A 22,908-nucleotide genomic window follows, 5' to 3' on the forward strand; every position below is an offset into this window, starting at 1 on the left:
CAGAACAATGCAATAGTTACCCTTTTCACCCTCACAAAGTAACAACCCCCTCCCCCCATCTATTGCCCTCCCACCCCCAATATCATGCTTATCTATTACAATTCCATTGAATCCGTTCCCGCACTCTACTCCATGTCCTGAGGTTATATGTATATATAATTATAGTTGACATACAGTATTATTCAACATCAGTTTCAGAAATACAATGCGGTGGTCAGGGTGAGGACTTTTTTCTGTCAAATAAACTTATTTAAAGACAAATTGAAAGACCATAGATCTATTTAGAACAGGATACATATGTAGGTGGAGTAGGTCACTAAGGGATGCAGTTATTGTGGAACCAAAATATACTGCCTGTCCCTCTGCCTAGGTATATTTCCACCAGTGAAATACTTACTCATTTGGCTGAATTTCATGATAAATGTCAAATGCTGTCTTAGACGAATCAAATAGATCTAATTTTAAATTTCTCTTAGTGTCTTTGTCCTACATGGTTTATAAGATAAACAGCCAGAGCCTAAAACAAATGTGACATGTGGGAGGCACTTTTCAGAACAGGGCGATCAGGGAGCTGAAGCCTGTGATTGGGGTGTAACCCATCAAGGGTAGAGCAGGTCAAGAGAGGCAGCACTGAACAGCCAGAGGTAGCCATGTCCCATGTGAGGAGCAAGAGTGTGAAATTGGAGGAGAGAGACTTTCCTCCTGATTTTCTTAAGGATCAGCTATGATTATATCTAACCAGGTAGAATCAATGGGATGAAATGATTGAAATATTTGGTTAAACTTCTGCTTTGCAGCCCATTGGCCTGTAAACTCCCTAAAGGAAAAGAACAGATTCTATTAATGGTGTGGGATTGAACAGATGTAGTTAATTTGCAACTTATAGTCACATGTGATTTGACCAAAGTTGATAGATGGAAAATGATTTTATTCACATCATAAGTCACCTACTGTGTGCATACCATCATATAAAACATTCTCAAATTCACTAGAATTTGGGTAGTAAGCAGAGGGGAATGAGGGGAGGAAGCATACCATTCAAATAACAAGTACATGTCAAAATATGTAATACAGACCAATAGTTAAAAATGTAGAAAGCCAAAAGAAATATAGGTTATTATGATCAGGAGTAAATTAAAAGTCAGCATGGGGACCTAAAACTGGAAGTGGGGCTTTAAGGATGGATGGGTTTGGTTATGAGAAATAGAAAATAGGAGGACCATGATGTATTTTGGCTGTGCGAAATCCCGACTCAGGATTCTTCAATCTGAAGTTCAAGGCCAGTGGCAGCTTTAAGGGAACAGAATTTTAATATTAGTTTGTAAGCAAATTTATTGCAATTGCAATCTCTTTACGTGAGGAATTAATGTAAGAAGTAAGTCTCTTCTCTTCCTTCCAGGTGTGTCTGCACAGCTCACCAGTACCTGGCACCGACGGAATACATCCGTAGGGACACCATTTTGGATGGCTCCTGAGGTCAGAGTTCTGAGGGAGACAAATGTAATATTTGGTCCTCCCTGACTTTCCTTTTTATGAGTACTCTATCTCCATATGTGTTTTGGAGTATTGCCAGAATAAAATGTCAGTTGTGTTGTTTTCATGAAGATTTTTTGCATGTATGAGGAGGAACATGGGAGTTGCTCAATAAATGAGCTGTGAATGAATAGATGAGTAAAATGAATGAGTGAGTTGGAGGAGAGAAACAGAAACTACTTGCAACCTTAGTTTTTCATTAAATTTACTTTTAATTCATAAACATGTGAATGACATTTAGATTGTGTTTTTAAATTATAATAGAAATATTATGAAAACTCATAGGCTTTATTTAACATCAGATTTAGCTCTATTAACCTATACAACAGATTTCCATATTGAGTCATTCTGCTTGGGGGCTATCTTCAGTTTTAGTACATTCTTTTCATTACTGCCTTTGGGAAGTTGTAAATAAACTGCCAAAATAGTTGAGGAAAAAAGTTCTCTAGAGTCACATCTTCTCTCCACATTCACTGTTAATGAATGTTAATGGTGTTTATCAGAAAAGGGCACTTATGTTTGAAAACTATCTGCAACCTTTGGGAAAAGCTCTGCTATTTATCTACAATTTTCTAGGGAGTGAAGGAGAAGCAGTAATTCAAATACTGCATTAATATTGCAGAATCTTAGAATTAAATTTGAGAATTAAATCCTGGTGTACTGTTTCTATTTTAATACTAATTCAATCATCAGTTGCAAAAAAAGTTAAAATGTAAACATAATATGAAATATGGAAAAAAGATAAACTATCCTAAAAAGCTTAAAAACTCCAGTGGATTAAAAAACTTTTTAACAGGGAGCGCATCTTAGAATAAAAATTAGAAGTATAGTCAAATAAGCAAAAACATAATTGAAGAAGACAATCTCAAATGAGAAGAGTTTTTTCAGTTTCTTCTGATATGTTGCTAGCTTTAAAGCTTATGAAAAAAATTTTTAAATGAAACATTAATAAAATATAGCTATTAATACCAAACATCGCATCTTATTCACATATATTAATAATTAATATAATAAATACTATAACATATAATAAACATAATATAATTAGGTTTACATTTTTATATGTTAGTTTATAGTAACAAAGTTATTATTATATGTTTAAGTTTTCCATTTAGTAAAAACAATTTTGATTAATGGATCTTGGAACTACTCTATGAGTAAAAAGAAATATTTTGATCTACCTAAATGTTAATTATCAAAGTATTAAATGAGTTAATTAAAATTTATACTTCTTTATATGCATTTACTAGACAGTCAGGCAAGTTTATTCAAATTAATTACCAGTTGAAAAGTAAAATTTTTTATTTGGCATTTTAAAATTCTAGATCAAAGGAAACATCTGTTGGTTACATAAAACCATCCTTCTCAAACTGGAATATGTGTGTATTTAGATGAAGGGGATAAGGGAAACAATGATTGTGGTGGGTAATTATATAATGTATTGTACAAGCCAGGATACTTTGGAGAGTGAAAGGGGACAGTTTTTATAATGACTCTAGGAAAGCAAGCATAAACCAAGAATGTCTCTGGCAAATTAAGGTATAAATCTACCCAAGCCTGTGAGGAGATATTTCTAGACCACATGTGTGAAGCCGTAAAATAATGAATTATCCTAAAGCAACAATTTTACTAGGAAAAAAACAACTGGTGGGACAAAAACATTTTTATGGAAAGGCAGATAAAGATATACAACAGAATGAAAAATTTATGTGAATGTATTTTTATTTCTAACAACTGTATAGAGATATAATTCACATACCATATAATTCACTCATTTAGCATTACAGATTAATGCTTTTAGTGTATATTTGCACGGCGTGCAACCATCATCACAAGCTAATTTCAGAACATTTTTATTCCTCCTAAAAGAAACTCCATACTCATTAAGAGTCACTTCCCATCTCCTCCCAAACTCTTCTACACTAGGCAACCACTAGTCTGTTTTCTGTCTATGGATTTGCCAGTTCTGGACATTTCACATAAATGCAATCATACACTATGTGGCCTGTGTGTCTGGCTTCTTTCTCTTAGTGTCCATCCATGTAGTAGCATATATATCAATAGCTCACTCCTATTGATGGCTGAATAATACTTCATTGTATGTATATACCTACCACATTTTCTTTTTCCATTGCCATTTGATGCACATTTGGGTTGTTTACACATTTTGGCTATTATGAATACTACATCTATGAATAGTTGCCACATGAATTTTTAATATAAAACTTGGGACGCTTATGCTTGGTCCTGGTATTTCAGGCTTCGCTCTCTGATTTCAGCAGTTCACTCTCTTGTGATATTAAAAATACTTTGGTAGGAAAATTTGAGAAGTGCTATGTAAGATGATGTCCCCATTACTATATGGACTCTAAGTTGGGAAGCTGTATATATTCTTTCTCTCCTTTCCCTCTCTGACTCCGTGTGTGTGTGTGTGTGTGTGTGTGTGTGTGTGTGTGTGTGTATATGTATATATACACATACATACAGAGGGTGCCAAAAAATGTATACACATTTTAAGAAAGGAAAAAATTGTATTAAAATTGTAATAATATATACCAATAACAAAAGATGAATACAAGTCGTGTGTATACATTGTTTTGGCACCCCTGGTACACACACACACATAATTTATTTATGTATGTATTTATTATTGGCCTTTGGGTGCTTAGAATTAGACTATATAATGGCCTTCTCATTTATTGGCCCGCGACCTCACCATCCAGCCCAGAACCAGAATGTTAACCAATAGCATACATTTGCTTCTGTGTTCTGTCTCTATCCCATCACTTGCTTCTTCCCTGGAGTAACTCTTGTCCTACATGCTATGTCTATCGTTGCCTTTTATTTTTTAATCACACCCATATGTTTATACTTAAAACTGCTTTTTGTCAATGCTATTAGTGTCAGGTATGAATAAAGATATATTGATGAAGGAGTCACCCTTTTCGGATAACATGTGTGTAAATGTTACCAAAGCAACTCCACTGTAGCAACACAGGGGTATTTTAGTGTGTTAAGCCTGATGTTAAATGGAGTCAGAAAGATGAAATATTATTCCAGACAGGCCTTAGGTTTCTTTCGTTTTATGTATCATTTCATATAACTGTAGTGAAACGATAAAACTGTAAATTGCTAGCATCCCCAAATCATTTCTTATTTGTCTTGTGGATTGGAATTCACAAAATGTAAACTTTTTTATACTAAAATGTAAAAAATCATTTTTAAAATGTAAAGCTGAATTGTCTTTTTATGATCACTGATGTTACAATGCTTTTAAAACCATCTGTATTTATATTTACATATTTAGAAATAAATGGGGTAATTATTTAATAATTCTTCTATGTAATACTATTTTATAATATTGGAAAACAAAATCCCACTTTTTTCTTGTCTCTCAATTATATCCTTTGATTAGTGACATTTTAAAAAACCTGGTTGTAGTCTTAGAGTTTAGTGTGCTCCTAGATAAGTGTTGATAAATCTTTATTAATGTTTATTTTTATTCAGTATGATTTTCTTTTATTAATGGCATTAAACCTTTTTGCCATCCTCCAAACTTGTCTCATTCCTCCCTTAGGTACCCTTGCCTTCTAGTTGCCAGAAAAGATCAAGGCCATTTACTAGACTGCTCTCAAGCTTATTTTTCTTTACCTCCTTCACTTTTAATTCATTAAAGATCGTTCTTTATCTTTGCCAAGATGAGGTCTTCACTTACTCATCCAACAGGTGTTTATCAAGTGACTATCACTGCAACGTCTTTGGCTGTGCATTTGACCCCAGTCCTTCACCATTTGGGACACTTTTCTTTCTCCTTTTTGTTTGGCACTTTCAAAAATATCCCTTTTCATAGGCTTCTTCCCTTATATTTGCAAACCTGCTAAGGTATGCTCTGTTCTCAGAATAAAAACACTACTACTAATAATTTGAGCTTTTACGCCCTCAAGTTACTGTCTTTACTTGTAGCTATCTACCTCTGTCCAATTTAAACACAATCCACATGGTTTTAACCTTTTTGCCACAGGCTGGTTAAATCAAAAAACTCAATTTTTTTTTTTTTCTCTTTTTCCCTTTCTACTAGGTGATTGCATGTGAACAGCAATTGGACACAACTTATGATGCCAGATGTGACACGTGGTCCCTGGGGATCACGGCCATCGAACTAGGGGATGGAGACCCTCCACTAGCCGACCTGCATCCCATGCGAGCACTCTTCAAAATACCAAGGTCAGAGGATCCTAACACTCAGCCCAGCATCTGCAGCCCGGTTTTCTTCCTCCAGCCATTGAGTGCTCGCCATGCTCATCATGGAAATATTCAGAAATATTTTAGCAAATTGGGAGTAGAGTGGCCTGAAATATCATTCTGCTTCTTCCAAGACATTGTATTTGTTTAGTAGTTTCATTTCCCTGGTCTAAGTAGAAGAGCTTCTTTTTCCTTTTGATAGTATGTCTTTTTTCTTTTGCAAGAATTTGATGTCAAAAAACAACAGTTCCTCCCAGACCTTGTCCAATCCCCAATTAGTCAGTGAGGCAGCCTGGTCCATAGTTAATGCAACAGTGATTTGCTTTGCTTCAGCCTATCAGTCTAATAGTTTTTACTACTTGCTACAACTTCTCTTTGTTTAGAACTTTAAAATACTATTATTAAGAAAATTATAAATAGAACTTACTGATAAAATCATAATGATTTGAAGTATGTTAATGTTTTGAATATATTAACATAAAACAGTGAACTTAGAAGAATAGTCTCTTTGGAGCCATGAAAATGCTTTTTTCTATCTATTTATACCTCTACCCTTCAGAGTATATATCAACCAACTTTCCCCTGATTTTTCTATTGCTAATTAAACTCTATTTTATATATGTTTTGGTTAGTTCCTAGATATTTAAGAAAACTGACATGAAAAGATTGCCTATTTTTATTATAGATGTGTTATCTTCTGAAGATTTTCTTAAGGATCTTGCCTGGTACCTTAATTCTAATAGAATACACAGAGACAGCTCGTGGTGACAGGGGTCCAGGACAGAGTGGTGGGTGATATGTTACAGTGTGTTACCACATTTTCCATTAAATTTTATGGTCCTAACACCTATAGAACATAGAATCATATGTACAAAGTCTGGGGGGCAGTTTTCCAGTCCTAAAGAAATAATGCCAATATTTTATATTCATTTCCAAATGGATCCACTTGGAATATTTGGCATATAATTAAATTAGTATAAGACCAAAGCATTTGACTTTGTAATTTTACCTTTGAATTTCCTGTCCTATCTCTAGGTTCTGAGTTATAACACCTTAGAGATATATCATGCTTTACATAGCAATGCCAATGTATCTTTCGAGACCTATGGTTTGTAAACTATACAGCTTATTTGGTAATTGGGGAAACAAGATTACAAAAACCAGAAAACCTGCTCTATACTAAGACACTTCAATAAATTTGAGGAAAACAGAAAAAAAAAATCTGTTATTTTCTAACTCCTACCACCATTCAGTATGTAACATGAAGCACTGTACTTCCCGAACCATTTGAATTATGGTTTAAATGATCATAGCTCAATGTTATTACTCTTGGGATGATGTCACATGGAGGAGTGATGACACTGTTAATGTATGCTGTCCCTATGAGCGTGGCACTTCTGGAAACTGCATCTTCTTAGCCGTTTCTCGCTACTTTTACCACCAGTATATCTTTAAAATGGAATTCTAAGTATTCTGACTTACTGTAGAAACAATGATAAAAAGGGATCTGAAAAGCTACCCAGTCCTGAGTGCTCTAAAAATCATCAAAATTTTGTTATCCTTAAAGCAAGCCAATAAATCTCTTAGAAAGGAAATTTTCTGGAGGACAAGAAACAAAGCAAGATTACTGGAGAAAAGAATTACTTCTTTTAATGTGCAAATCAGCAATCTTCAGATAGTCCTAAGGTCTGTAAAATGAGCTTTAGGCATGATCTGGGGTAGATGAGTAGCTGCACTTTTCTTTAATAGCCTGTACAAACTGTACATTAATTTCATTGTAAGCTATTTAAGGAGTAATGCAGAACTGAAGACAAAGTGTTTCCACTCCACTAATGAAAACAAAGAGCTGTTAGAATTAACATAAAGCAGCACTTCAGCAAATTCAACTATCATGGTTGGTCAATGTTGCTTGATTATAGTTAGCTCGGCCTCATTTTCAAGTGATGTTCCTTTGTATTCATGAACGTACCGAAAAAGAAAAGATTGGTTCAACTTAAAATGAAAGGGATGAATAACAACATCTTTTAAGTGGCATTCATAGGTTTATGGCTCAATCATATTTCCCAGTTCCTTACTTTTGTAACCTTATTTCTGGCCATATATCCAGTAGCAACCGAACATCTCGTGAAGGCGTTTTCCTATGCCCCTCTCTGCTGCAGTTTCCTACGTCTTCTCAACAACTCCTTCCAGGTCACCTCTGTGTACCCTGGATAGTCCTCAGAGACTTCAGTAGGACTCAAAGCAAAAATCGTTTTCCTCGTATTCGTTGTTTCTATTCTGCGAAGTATTGATGTTTCCCCCTATGGCTCTCAGGTAAAAGCAAGAGGATTCTTTAAAAGAAAAAAAAAATGATCAGGTAGAAAAATTGGGTCATCTATTAAGTGCTTTCAGAGAAAAAAGGAACCTGTCATTTTATATAAAGAATGGTCAATAACTCATTATCGGCCTTTGAATTGGAAAATAATGATAATACTTGATTATACCTGGCAGGACCTGTGAAGGCAGTAATGGATTAGTCTGTCTGGTTCTGCCCCTAATTTCGCACTGACTGACCAATGTACACAATCCAACCTTGATTCTTATTTTTTTAGGAATCCACCCCCAAAGCTAAGGCAGCCTGAGATATGGTCAGCAGAATTCAATGACTTCATTAGCAAGTGAGTAACAACAGAGTCTTTTTAAAACATCAGAGATAATCATCCTGCTAACTTTGAAATGTGCCTTTTACGACAATTCATTCATGCCTCTGAACCTCCTCACTTCTCACCTATTAAATAGCCCAAGAGGTTTCCATTATTTTCTTCAAAACAAGTATTTGTGATGTCTTGTGAATGTTCAGTGAATTCATTATTGCTCACATACTGATCTTAGTATCATGTTTATTCACTTATTGGTAGCAATGTTCCTGTGAATATTTTATTGTCCAGAAACACCTTCTTCTGTCCACCTGTCTTTTGTAGCTATACCCTCAGCATCTCCTACCTCCTAACCCACCATCTATCTAGTCAGCTATCTAACCCTTCATTTATCTGCATCATTCATTCTCATCACAGTTAGTGAATGTTCATGGCAATTGGTCAATCAGATAAATTGCTTATACATTTGAAATTCAGTGAACATTTTTAATTTGACAGCTATTTAGCACAAGAGCAGGGCCTCTAGACAATGGACTCAAAGCTATGAGTCAGTCCTTTCTAAATATCTGTCCCAGAGGCGTTTTTTTCACAATCTTTATTATGACTTCACCTTAAAAAATAAGGTAAAGGGTGACCCCAGGTTATAAATGAGAGAGAGGGGTCGTTAAGATATAGTGTATCAAACTTCACTCAGAAATTGTAGAAAAGGCAAAGAAAGTAGAGAAACCGATCATACTCATGCATAACTGATATCGCTGGTTTTCCTACCAGGAATATCTGCTTATTCTTATAAAGACAAGAGACTTAGATTTAAGGGTTGTGAAGACCCTAGAAGGACTGATAATCTTTTTTTTCTTAGTTTTCACTTAACCAGCCATTATTGAGTATGTACTGTATACTAGAAAATATTTAATAAAGTGCAATCAAATTTCACAAATTCCCTAGGAGAATCATTGGTAACTTTGAAGGGCTCCCCACAATTCATAATTGTGCCCAATGTCTGCAGAGCCTTCCACACAGCTCTTCAGGGGAACCTGTTGACTTTGACATGTTTCATACAACTAATTTCGCCTCTGAGAAACATTTACTGATTTCCTCCAGTCAGTATCAAGTCAGTAGCTAAAGATCAACAACAATGAAGTCATTACAGTTTTAATGCTTAATCTAAAATTAAAACAAATTTTGCAATTTCTGTTCAGTAAATGTTTTTAAATCCTTCTCAATTCATCTAGTTCTTTCTACGTGATAAAACTGCTAACCTATTTGAGAATGTGTTGAAGGGGTTTAAATTCCACGTCAGTAGTATGCTATCCTGTGTGTTACCACTGTGTTGTGTTTGTCTTCCTCTGGTCACATTGCCACTTTCACTTAGCTCTCTTCTTAGAAGCCTTCCTCCCTAAGTAGATAGTAAGCAACTCCAGGGCACTGAATGTGCCTTACTTGTCACTATAACTCTAGTGTCTTAGCAAAGTGCTTGGGACACATCAGGTATTTGATAGTTTTGCTAGAATAAAATAATTTCACATGTGACTAAACTGTTGCAGGTGTCAGAACTCAACACATTGTGTTAAACTAAATGAAAACTAAGAGCATCATTTTCCTGATTTCTTAGCATATTTTAGCATCCCTGGGAAATACCTTTTTGGGAAAGCCAATAAAATAAATTGCCAAGTTACCATCCTGGGAGGATCAATGGTACAGATTAGAAATTGGCACTAGTTTCTTCTTCTTTCTTTCTTTTTCTGTATCCCCAGATGACAGCGCAACTCTAACCAGTTTTCTCATAATCATAGATCCCCAGAACCTCAGGGTTGGAAGGGTATAGGTAACTTACGTAGCCCAGACTCGTATACAGAGTATAAATCCTTCTCGCACATGTGCACTGAGCAGCCACCCAATCAGTAAACACCCCTAATAAAAATAATCCTACTTCTCAGCTCAGCCCATCCCATGTTTGGTAGGTTTCACTGTTGAAGATTTCTTCTTTATACTGACCCGAAATATGTGTCTTTCTTAATTCTACCAATTGATCCTAGGGGTTTTTGTCCCTTGTGACCACTGAAAACTGTCTAATCCGTCTTCCAAATATTTGAAGACAGCTGTCACAGCTGACTGAACATCCTAACTTAGTCCAAATGCTCGTTCTGTGATGCTGCTGCAGGTGCTCTCACTCCCCACCTCCTTTCTTGGGACTCTGCTCTAGTTGAACCTCCCCAGAGCTGTGACCTGCACTAGTCCATCTGCTGCATGACCTCAGAAAACATCTACCAATGAGGAATTTAAACGTCCTCAGTGCATTAACCTTCTCACATGGGTTAGCAGTTTTATCACGTAGAAAGAACTAGATGAATTGAGAAGCCTTTAAAAGCATAGTGAAGGGAAACTGCGAAGTTTGTTTTAATTTTAGATAAGCGTGAAAGCTGGAATGACTTCATTGTTGTTTGTCTTTAGCTACTGACTTGTAGAGGAGACTGCAGTAGAGACAGAGTTTAATTATCGCTGTGCAATAATGCTTGCTGGGAGACTAGGGAGGTGGTACTTAGATGGAAGTTGGTATCACTACAGCATAATCACTCACAGATATGTGCACTTCCATGCACATTCATTTTATCACATTGCAGTTTCACATTTTTTGAGACATGTTTTCTGGGCTGAGTGATTATGAGGAGCATTGTTCTCTCACATTAGCGTAGTTTTTAGGAATATGAATCATAACTTAATCTAACTTATCTAATAATTGCATGTTCTTTTTTGCTAGTGCAGGTGCTTGACTAAAGATTATGAAAAGCGTCCAACAGTGTCAGATCTTCTACAGCATAAATTCATCACTCAAATTGAGGGCAAAGATGTGATGTTACAAAAACAGCTCACGGAATTTATTAACATTCATCAGTGCATGGGAGGCACAGAGAAGGCCAGGTAATCAAATCATATCTTGACTCCAAAAGTCCAAAGATCCTCTAAAGACTGAACAATTTTATAATGCAATAGCTGTTCAGGTGAGAAAAGGACTCGTTTAAATTTCCTGGTTGTGGTTTGGAGATATAAGGGGGCACTTGCATGAAAAGTGAATGTTACATCCTGATATTGGCAAAATCAGCAGCAGCATTTTTAAACAACTTCATCAGAACAAAGAATGTAAACTTAAATAGACAATTAGTGTTGGCGTATATTTCTTGTATTTTCTCCTCCTCTGTAAAGTAAGATACCTTAGAGTTAAGATTTTAAAGTGAATATAAAACTTGAAAGACTTTTTGATACTCTTATTTGTTGGTATCATTTTCCTTGTCTGGGTTATATTCAAAAATCATTTTTAGTATCTATTCCTCCTTTTTGGATTTTTAAGAATCTACTATGTATAGTTTTTATAATATTGACTGTGTTTTTTACTTATTATAGATTGTATAACTGTTTATTTTAGGAAATTTGGAAGGTACAGAGAAGTAAACAACATAAATATAACAATTTAATCTGTAACCGTCTAGTGTCTTATGAATGGAAATACATTTTAAAACAAAATTGGAATAATATTTATATATATTCTGGAGCCTGCCTTCTTTTGCTGAATAGTGAATATCTATGTCACTAAGTATCCCTTTTATCACAAATTTTTTAATTGTCACACAAACCTTCTCTTGCATAACTATTCAATGATTGATTTAAATCATCCCCTATTATTTAGGTTGTTACTGTTTTTACTCTAATAAGTACCACTGTAATGAACAGAGTTGTACATAAATCTCTTACTATTTATTAAGATACATTTCTATAGATGGCACTGTCAAGTCAAAGAGTAGTCTTGTAATTTAAATTCATTTTTTACTATTAGTTTCATCTCAGGGGCATATCACTATTTAGAGAGTTGGGAGAAATGAGTAGGAAAAAAGAACATGACTTAAAGGCAATTATAGTTGAATTCCTGTTGAGGGTTTTCATAATAAGTTACTATTTCTTTAATGCCTACTATGTGTCAGACATTCTATTAGGACTTTATTTATAATATCTTGTGTGATTTTACAACAACCATGAGGGAAATGTTGTATGATACCCCATTTTCACAGCTGCAAAGAACTGAGGTTTGCAGAGGCTAATTAACTTATGGAAGCCTGAACAGGTAATGAATGATTTAGCAGGGGTTCAAATCCTGATCCAAAAGCCCAAGCTTTATTTACATGAGTATAAACAGCCTAAAGATTGTGGACTATCCTGGGAGATAATAGTCATTGCCTCTGTGAGTTTGCTGTCTCTGTGAGTTTACAGCCTTGCTAGAGAGACAGAACTAATATACCTATAATGAGGAAAAATTTAAATTGTGAGTGGAATAGAGTGCCAAAAAGAAGGAAGCAGGCATGGAGTGTATAGTGAGGAGGTGATCATGGGCTTGTAAATGCCCATCTTTTTATCTTTGTGTGAATACAGTTCCATAGTCTGGCACGATCCCATCCTTCCCAAAGCAAACAAACAAACAGAAATTGACGTGTACCAGTATGGTACAGAGTGTTCCATGTGAAGAACTACGAAGGCTCTGAGATTTTTCTCTACTCACAAGCTAATAAGTTGATGTGCCAGTTTCATGAAGGCTGGCAGGAGATACGAGTCTCCTGGATCAGAGACAAAGGACTTTATTACTCATAGTTAAGTCAGCAGCACGAGCGTTATGTTCACGTTGGCTGTCCTTGCCCCACAACTCCAAGGGGTGATGTTTAATGGCCTAGGTGGATGCCATATACACAACGGGTTTGCTTCATAGTTTGGGAATCTAATCTTTTAGAGTGACTGCTAGCAAACTTGTCTAAATTTTTCCCTGGAGCATACATTATCCTTTCTATCCTAGATGGCAAACAAAACTTCTGTGTGCCCTAGAGGAGAACCTTATCTTTAAATTCCAAGACTATTTGATATACAAACATCCTGGGAAATATAACCTGGAACGAGATGTAATATAAGACATGCAGAAATGTAAGAGACCCATGGAGAATTGTCTCCCAACATTTAAGCATCACAAGAATGGTTGAACTACAGAACATTTAGATTGTAAGCCCGATGCTCTAAATTCTAGTGATAAAAAAATATGTATTGAAAACTGCTATATATTAGTTCTTTTTTTATTATTAAAATTTATCGGGGTGACAATGGTTAGTAAAATTATATAGGTTTCAAGTGTACAATTCTGTAATACATCATCTATATATCACATTGTGTGTTCACCACCCAGAGTCAGTTCTCCTTCCATCACAATATATTTGACCCCCTTTACCCTTATCTACTATTCCTCTCCCCCCTTACCCTCTGGTAGAAAACTGCTATATATTGGGCACTGTGTTAGGCTCAATACTTCTGGTTTTGAGTCACAAAATTTATCCAGTTAAGAATTCAGAATATGTTTGCAATATAGGAACTCTTGTCTTACACAATTATGGAAAATTTTCAGTCATTATTTCTTTAAATACTGATCTTCTCTCATCGTTTTTATTTTTTACTTCTAAAAGATAAATATTGGAATGTCCTACTTTACTTTATATGTCTTATAATTTCTCTTTCATATTTGTCATTCATTTATCAATCTCTGCTGCATTATGGATGATTTCTTCAGAATTATTTTCCAGTTCACTAATTCTCTCTTAGACTAGCCCTAGTCTAAATTTGCTCTGGATATTGGTTTTTTATGCTGATATTTCTGTCAACATCTGTATTTTTCATTTCTAGAATCTCTCACTGTTTTATTTTTTAACAATTTGTTCTTTATTCACATCTGACTTTTTGTATCTGATTATTCATATATGGCTATTTTTTCCCCTCTTTTTTTATGAATGTAATTCTTTCCTTTTTCTTAGACTATTTTACAGTCATTTTTCTACGTGCATTTTAATAAGGGTGAATTGTCCTGGTTAATGAGTTTGTTTCCTTAATATTTGGTTCCCTTCTGTGGTTGAGAATTTTAGTTGACTCTCTTGCCTTGAATGGGGTGCTTTTTGTTTTGCTTTTGCTTTCTTTCTGCATTCTGTTCTCCTGTTTTCAAGGTTTTGCCTTTGCCATATGTGGCTTCAGGATTCCCCTAGTCCAGAGCCTTTCTGCCTATCATGACTGTGAGGATCTCGCAGATCGAGTCACCGAGACAGTATGAAGTAGACCACATGTCTCTGCTGCATCCTGCAATCTCAGGTACCTGGCTCCATTAAACGGAGAGGGTGCAGAATTTCTTCAGTCTTCTCTTCCAGGCAAGAGATGCCCTTCCCCACACACACACACACTCAAGCACACATTCAGCGCTACTCTTTCTACTGAGCCTCAGTCAGGGCCTTCATTGTGAGTGCGGTGTTTCAGTTCCTTTACCTCCCAGTCCTCTTCTGCCTATTTCTGGTTCTGGACTTCGAATCAGCGTCTAGTTTCTGCCTTCTTACCCAGCGTGTATCTGGTCTCTTAGGTCCACTGTAATGCTCACCTTGTTTTAGAGAAGGTCTTTGTGTTTTTAATTCTACTTAAAAATATTTTTTTAAATATTTTATTTTTCACGGGTGTATGTTTGGAGGAGTTTGGAATGGAGCTTTAATCATTAACCCACCGCACCCCTTTGACAGACCATTGTCCCAAGTCATAGGAGGAGGGAAGATTTTACTGCTCTTAGCATTTTTATACGAGTTCCAAAGTGTGAGATATACTCAGGCAAAAGAACAGAGGCTCTGATGCACCACTGGCAACACCTTGGGCAAAAGTAGTCTTCTTCAGGATCATGCAGAATTATCTCATTAGTCACAGTTCCCAACGTTGATAAAATTGATCTAAAATATGACAGCTAAATCAACATAACTAACTCAGAGCTGATATTGTATTGTACCTGATATTAACTTTTGGAATTGGATTGATATATGTGCTTGGCAGGATCATTAAAAAAAAAAAAATCACAATTCAGTTTTAAAGGAAACTGTTCTACAAATGCAATATAAACTGAGTACTTTAAATTTCCCGATCCTGGGGAGAGGGTGTTGTTAGCAGGCACTGTGGGATGGATACAAGAACTTTGTATTTTAAGTCAAGGCCTGAGTATAACAAGTCACTCTTATAGCTTAGTCAATTATTCTGAGGAATCAGCTGCTTTTGTGACACCCTCCTCAACTATGGGAACGCGTTTTTCACAGGAGTTAAAAGTGACAATGTTAGAGTGCACAATGAATCAGTGAGAAATTTGAATTACAAAATAGTTTAAAAGAAAAGCTTAATTTCTCTGTTCGGTATTTAGAACTATTCAAAAATTTAATGGCACTAGATAAAAGTCATTTGTAATCGAAGTGTGCTGTGCAGCATTCTTGACTAAAAACAATGCAAGCCAATTTGAGAAGGAAAGCAATTTAATGAAAAATACTGAGTGGCTGAGAGAACTGAGAGGAAGGCAGAGTGCCAGGCTTAGTCATGACACAAAGCAAGCAGGGTGCCTCAAATATCCTTCCTCAAGAACTGCCAGAGACGCGAAGTGAGCAAATGCTTTTGGAAAAATGAAACCTATAGACATGCTCAACACAAGGTTGTCACAAACCTTCAATTTTGTAATAAACACAATACCTGCTAAGTGCAATTAAATGAGGTATGCCTATGTAAAGGTAAAAAACAAAAAAAGAACTTCCTGTTATAAGGCTGCCAGTGATAATTCACCCTCCGCCCAACAACATTTCCTGCAGCAACACTGGTTTCTTGAATGCCACAGCCACCTCAAAATATTGGTAAACTGACCTTGTACTTTGTGTCACTCCATTGACATTCTAAGTTCCCTACAGGACCACCTGATTCCTCCCTCACTTGGTCCTGTGTCACTTCCAGTTTCTATGTGGGAAGCAGAGTCCTTCCTCTTAACCATCTTGGAACTTTCCCCAAAGAGGAAGGGTACTTTGGGCTGCTGAAACAATGAATACCCATGATGTGGAATATGCAGACAGATTCCTATAGTTCTTTCTTTTCTATATCTAGAACATTTACCTAAGAACATTATTTAAGCTATGATTTGCATTCCTTATAAATAAACAACCTAGCCCAGTATCTACTTGAATGACAAATGCCAAATTAAAATTTCTTTCTGTTGCAATTATAATATTAATGTTATCTTTTAAATTTTCCTTTATTTTATATATAAATCAAAATAACTTTAGTATTTTATTTGATAGGCTCAATAAGCTGGTGGTGATTAACTTTGATTTGTATAAATTATGTTCTGCATATAATTTTACAGAATCAGAAAGGAATCTATGTAAGAGTTTTGTCACTCAAATAGTTATTTCTTAGGCCAAAAACACTGGCTGTATTTGTGGCACTGTTGCAATCAGCATATATGGTTTCCAAACAAGGACATAAAGAAACTTTGAGGCACATTTCAAAGGGTTAACAAATAAAAAAATTCTCCAACCCTTCAGTGCCAAAAGTGCCTGGTTCTAGCTGTCAGCCCTTTATTTAGGTGTAGGACTTTATGTAATGGAAATTCACTTGAATGGGATTTTGATTTTACAAAAAAGGGGGAAAAAAGCAGAAAAATCAATAGGAAGTAATAATAAGGTTCTTTCAGTGTGATACAATGCATGACTCCATTTTACTTTCTATTTTCTGAGCAAGATAATTTTTCTCTAATGACTGTGACTATGTCATGGTGAGAATTATTCACCCTTTGGAACATTTACTCCTTTGCCTTAATACATGGGATTTTTAAAATGCTACCCTGGCTGCTCTTATAATAAACATCCTATTGACTCCCATTTCCACATGAATATTTCAAAGACACTTCAAACTCAACATGTCCAAAATTTGACTTATGCTGTCCCACCCAAAATTAGTTCTTTGTTCCCTTTCTTATTCCCATTATGCCAGCCAGAAATCTAGGCTATCTTGACGTATTTCTCCTCTTTTACTTTCTGTTTTTAGTTCATAGGAAGACTAAATTTCTTACACCCCCACTCAACCCAGTACCAATTGTGATGTAATCCTTGCTATCATAGAAATCATGGGTTGAGATAGCATCCATGTTGTCTCAATACTTATTGAGGCCATTCTGTAAAGCTCTGGGTTAGGTGCTACACAGAGGCCTGACAGCTGAAGCAGCTATAGAGTCTGTATGTTTTAGTAAAAGGGGTAAGACAAGCATATAAGTAACTATTACACACAGTAAGAAGTCTCAATCCACAAAAGGAATACAGACAATGTCCTGTGAGAGTTCAGAGGAAGCAGAGAGTATTTCCATTAGCAAGTACAGGACAGAGGGGCTTATCCAATAGACAGCCATTAAACTGGCACTGCAAGGGATAAACAGGACTTAACCATGTGTACCCACATACTTAACAGAGTACCCACTAGATGAACGTCATTGCTGAAAAGAACAGCCGGAGCAAAATCATGAAAGGGAAGAGACATGCTCACGGAAAAGCAAGCATTTCATCAAAATTTTAAGGGGAAAACTCAAAAATAGGATTGAAGTGATAGGCAGAGACCAGACCCTAGAGAGCAGTGAAAGTCAGGCTGAGATGTTTGACCTGTGTTCTGACATCCTTGAGTACACCTGAGACACCTGTATCCTACTGTGCACCATCCTTTTGTGGGTTCTGGAAGGTAAACTTTGGCCACACCAAGGGACACTACAGCAGTAATTGTGGATGCATTTTGCTTGTTCCCAATATTACTTCCTAACTTTAACCTATTGTATTTTTTTTTAAATATAGTATTTTCAAATTGGTGTGAGAAGTTGGTCTCCATCATGTTTAATTATCAAGGCAGTTAGTGGCTAGTGTTTAGATGTTTTGACATGAGGAATCTATTGATATATATTTATTTCTGTGTTTTGTGGGATAATTTTATTGTTTGGTGTGTGTGAGTGTGTGTATGTGTGTGTGTGCGCGCGCACTTGTATTCTAAGTAAATTTTATTTTGGAAAATTCCAATCTTATCTTGGCCAAAACAAGGGGGTAAAGGCATTTTGCCTATGAAATCTAGGAAAGAAGGTCTCATCAAGCTATGAGCTGGTGGCAGTGTCTGTCCAAGATAGAGAACTCAGAATGAGGGTCCATATAGGATCAGGATATTAAGAAATTATAATTTACCTATCCCCACCTGAAATATTACCTATGCTTCTTCACTACTTCCAGTCCCAGAAAAGCTCCCAAATAAGAGCTAAATAGCTTCCAAACATGGTCTCCACCTTGGAGGAATTTTATAAGGAATAGGCGATTGAATAAGCACCCCCTGGGGAAGACCATTAATGAGTACCTGTGCTCCCAAGTAACAATAAATAAAGGGATTCAAATAAACAGGAAGAGGCAGTTGCTAAAAGTTACTAAAAAGCTGTAAATAACTTCTAGGAGTAAGGTTACATTGATGCTTTAAAACAAAACAAAACAAAACCACAGAGTAAAAGAGCCATCATGTTCATACAATCTGCTATCTGTGTTGACTCACATAACTAGAGGATACTGAGGCCAAGTGGAAAAAGACTTGTCTAGAGTGATGTCATATTATGCAAAAGACTGGGGGCCAGAACACATTTGTCCTAATACCTAGTTCAGTTCCTGTCTGTATCATGCTGCCTTCTTTTTTTCTTCAAAGACTAATCATAGGCTCATAGACTGTTACTGCTGGAAGGGAGCTTTTTTTCTTCTGGTTCCTTATTTTAGAGATCAGAAAACTAAAGCCAGAGCAACTGACAATTTTATAACCAGTTAATGGCCAGCTCTGGGCCATAACTCAAATACCACAAGTTTCAAACCAGTACTTTTACTAGTTTCTGTGTTCCTCGCTAGTAGTAGAAATTAGCATCACAACACTGGTGATATGAAGAGTTTTGGTTGGACTTTTGGGGGCTGCTTTACATGATTTACTCATAATGGGCATTTAAACTGAAATTTTAACCAATTTATTTGCAATCAGGGTTTGCATTACTTGAGTAGTATATTCAAGGGTCAAGAAATGTTTGCTCATGTTTCCCCAAAGTTTTTTGGTTTTTTTTTAATTAAGAGGATAGCGTGTAGAAACAGCTAGTTTAAATGGCAATCTAATTTACAGCATCCTTGAACTGCTTAGGATGTAATCATTTAGGAACTAGATTTTACTGACCATTTGACATGAGTTGATGATCATCAACATCATGATCTTTTCATTTCTTTTGTAAAGATCTTTCATCTCTGCTTTGCATTTAAGGGTTTGCATTTGTTATTAGTAACCAAGTTATCAGCAGGAGCCAGTAAAACTGCATAAATCAAAAAACGTTATAGTTCCTTTTTCTCTGCTAATTTCTACTTGAAGTTACACTGCACTCTAAGACTTTGTTTAGCATGTTATTTTGCGTGCTCTATGGTATTTATTATTCAGTCATTAGTTTCAGTTAGCCCTAAAATGGCCAGTCCTCGGTGACTGCCAGCAAGTGTCCTGGAGGACAGTAAAAGGGTCTGTGATGAGCGACACGCCCACACTGGAGCCACCAGGCCACATGCTGGCTGCTGAACCCACTACCATCCGTTTTCATCCCCATTCATTTGGGCTTATGCATTGTTCTGTTTTTGAAATCTCCCTTCTTCATTCTCTCCTTGAAAGCGAACTCCAGAACTAGATCTCCAAATGTCAGCACCTTTGAAAAACCTTTCCTCAAAGCCCCAAGTATGTTTGTATTTTCTTTCCTCTGTAGTCATACAGCACTTTGTTCGTACTTCAAAGTCGACAGACCTGGAATCAAGTCCTCATCCTTCCATGTACTAGTCCTACCAGGGACTAGTTTTGTGACTCGGGCCAAGTGGCTGAGTCTCTCTCAAATCCAGTTAAGTCTTGTTTATGCAGTGGAAACACTAATAATACCTGCCCCATAAAGGTGTGAGGGTAGATGAAATAACCTAAAAAGCATGAAGCTCAGGACCTAGCACAGGGTTAGTTAGCTATCACCATCCCTTTATGGATAGTTACGTATATACATATATTTATATGCATCTTAATCATCTTTCTATCTCCTGCACCAAGTCCAGTACGTCTATAGTAAGTGCTCAATAAATATATATTATCTTGAATTGAAGAGTTTGGGTTGAGATCTGGACTAGAAAGCCCCCATCTGGCTTTATATGTTCAATAGACAATTAATAGCACATTTAGCTATTTATCACTTAACTGAAAATAATTGGAGAAGCAGTTAACATGAAATATTTTTCTTGACAGAAGGGTTTAAAAATTTTTTTTTCTAGAGAAAACTTTCAATAGTTTCTCTTTGTTATAGTTCTCCTGCTGGGATAGTGGCAGAAGCAAAAAGACGACTTGGGGGAAAAAATGGTAAAATTTACATTAACTTTTCATGGGTTCCTAAAACCATCTCTATGAAGTTGCATGATGTGGGACATGGCCCTTCTTTTAGAATAACACCACTGAGATGCAGGGAGCTACTGTAGAAGTAGTCTGGCAGGTTTCTCCATTTCATCTCTGTGCTGTTTCTTGAAATTTAGTTATTCATTAGTAAGATAACCCAACTGATACCCTGGAGGTATAATATATCATATGTTTTAGAGGTGTTTTGCTAGTGGAAGTTATGGAATGAATGGATTTGGTCATGACCCTGATAACCAGCATGCATGGTTCTACAATTTAGATAACAGTGCTGGATTTTGCAATAGAATATTGTATGATTTTCTATTTGAAGCCCCCTTTTATGGGGCTCAAACTCTCATTATCAATCTAGTTGTACCAATTGAGCTAATACAATTATTCATATGCTCCCACTTCAACTTTATCTTTGCCTGCTTCAGTTCATCAGTTTTCTCAGATAGTAGCCGATTGAGCTTTGAAATGTGCTTTGATCATCTCTGTTTCTTAAGTCTTTTGAAGGAATAATCAATATTAGTTTATTTGTAAAATTAGCCCTTATTTATTATTTATAAATCCAGTCAATACATAAATATAGAAAGCTTCAGAAAAATCACCCAAACCACTGTACCACGGGGGAAAAAAGCATAAACATTTGATGAACACAATTCTAGATTCTTTCCACCGTGTGTGTGTGTGTGTGTGTGTGTGTGTGTGTGTGTGTGTGTGTGTGTAGCAAGAGAGATAGAATGATTTCACAAATTAGGATTCATTTTTTACATACTATTTTAATTGAAAATTGTATTGCTATAATTAAAAATTTGCATGTATTTGTAAGAAATAATACAGAGAAACTGCATGTACCCTCTACTCAATTTTCCTCAGTGGTTACAATTTGCAAAATTGTATATAGTATCTGCAGGAGATATGTTCCAAGACCCCCGAGTGGATGCCTGAAACCTTGGGTACTACCAAGCCCTAGATGTACTACGTTTTTTCCTATACATACCTATGATAAAGTTTATAAATTAGGCACAGTAAGAGACTAACAACAATAATAAAAAAATAGAACTATTATAACAATATACTGTGATAAAAAGTATGTGAATGTTACATTATTAAGTAAAATAAGGGTGACTTGAACACAAGCACTGTGATACCTCAACAGTTGATTTGATAACTGAGAGAGCTACTAAGTAATTAACGGGTGGGGAACATGTACAGGTGGACATGCTGGAAAAAAGGGATAATTCACATTCTAGGCAGGACAGCACAAAGTTTCGTCACGATACTCAGAGTGGCATACAATTTAAAACTTTTGAATTGTTTATTTCTACAATTTCCCATTTGGTATCTCCAGACCTTGGTTGACAGCTAGTAACTGAAACTGCAGAAAGCAAAATCGCTGGTGGGAGGGTGGGGTGCGGGGAGGGAGGAATTACAGTAAATGCTATTTTAAATGAACAGTTTACTAAAATTTAACATAAGAAAAAGAAACTAAAGAGAAAATGAAGAAATTGTTGGACTTAAAATAAATGTTTATCTTTCTTCCCCTCAAGAGTTTCTGGCTTTTGCTAACATTTAAAAGGTTAGATTTATTTTGATTGAAATCTAGATTGATATCTATCTCCTTGCTCTGCAGGATGAATTTAGCAGTTATACTTCCTCCCATCTCCTCTGTCTTCACTTATGGTTACATTATTCTTTTACATTGTCAAAGTTTAACATTTGTAGTCTGTCTATATCCATATTTTTTAGGATTGTATAATCTTTTTTCTGTATTTAAATTGATTCAGTGCTCACCACAGCCTTTTTATTTTATTTTTTTTACTATACCTTCTTTTTTTCTGATTTCTTTACTTACTCTCTTGGGTAGCTAAATTGTGTCATTTTATGGTTATTTCTAGAAAGTCCCAAATGCTGAATTCTTTCCTGCTTGAGCTTGAAACTCAGTTTAGTTAAGTAAAATATACGTAGGTTAACATTTTTTTCCCTCAAAATGTTACAAACATCCTTCCACCCTCTCTTTGGCCGTGTGGACTGCTGTTGAGAACCAAAGCAACGAGATTCCACCCTTTGTTCATGACTGGCTTTCTCTGCAGAATGCCCATAGGTTTTCCAGCTGTCTTAGTGCCAACCCTTCTGTGTCAACTTTGCTCATGCCCTATAATTTGCTGGAGCAGGCTAATACTGG

General features: G+C 36.0%; 1 protein-coding gene across 2 annotated transcripts in view; it reads left to right on the forward strand.

Annotated features, from left to right (window-relative positions):
- MYO3A (myosin IIIA) overlaps positions 1–22,908 on the forward strand; it is a 231,473-nt gene that overhangs the window by 63,988 nt on the left and 144,577 nt on the right. For both annotated transcript variants that reach the window (XM_019630872.1, XM_019630873.1), the window contains exons 7-10: positions 1,400–1,476; positions 5,612–5,757; positions 8,367–8,432; positions 11,175–11,330. In XM_019630872.1, the coding sequence (XP_019486417.1) occupies positions 1,400–1,476; positions 5,612–5,757; positions 8,367–8,432; positions 11,175–11,330 (445 nt within the window). The remainder of the gene's footprint in view (positions 1–1,399; positions 1,477–5,611; positions 5,758–8,366; positions 8,433–11,174; positions 11,331–22,908) is intronic.

The sequence above is a fragment of the Hipposideros armiger genome, unplaced genomic scaffold (assembly GCF_001890085.2).
Source record: "Hipposideros armiger isolate ML-2016 unplaced genomic scaffold, ASM189008v1 scaffold_962, whole genome shotgun sequence".
NCBI lineage: Eukaryota > Metazoa > Chordata > Mammalia > Chiroptera > Hipposideridae > Hipposideros > Hipposideros armiger.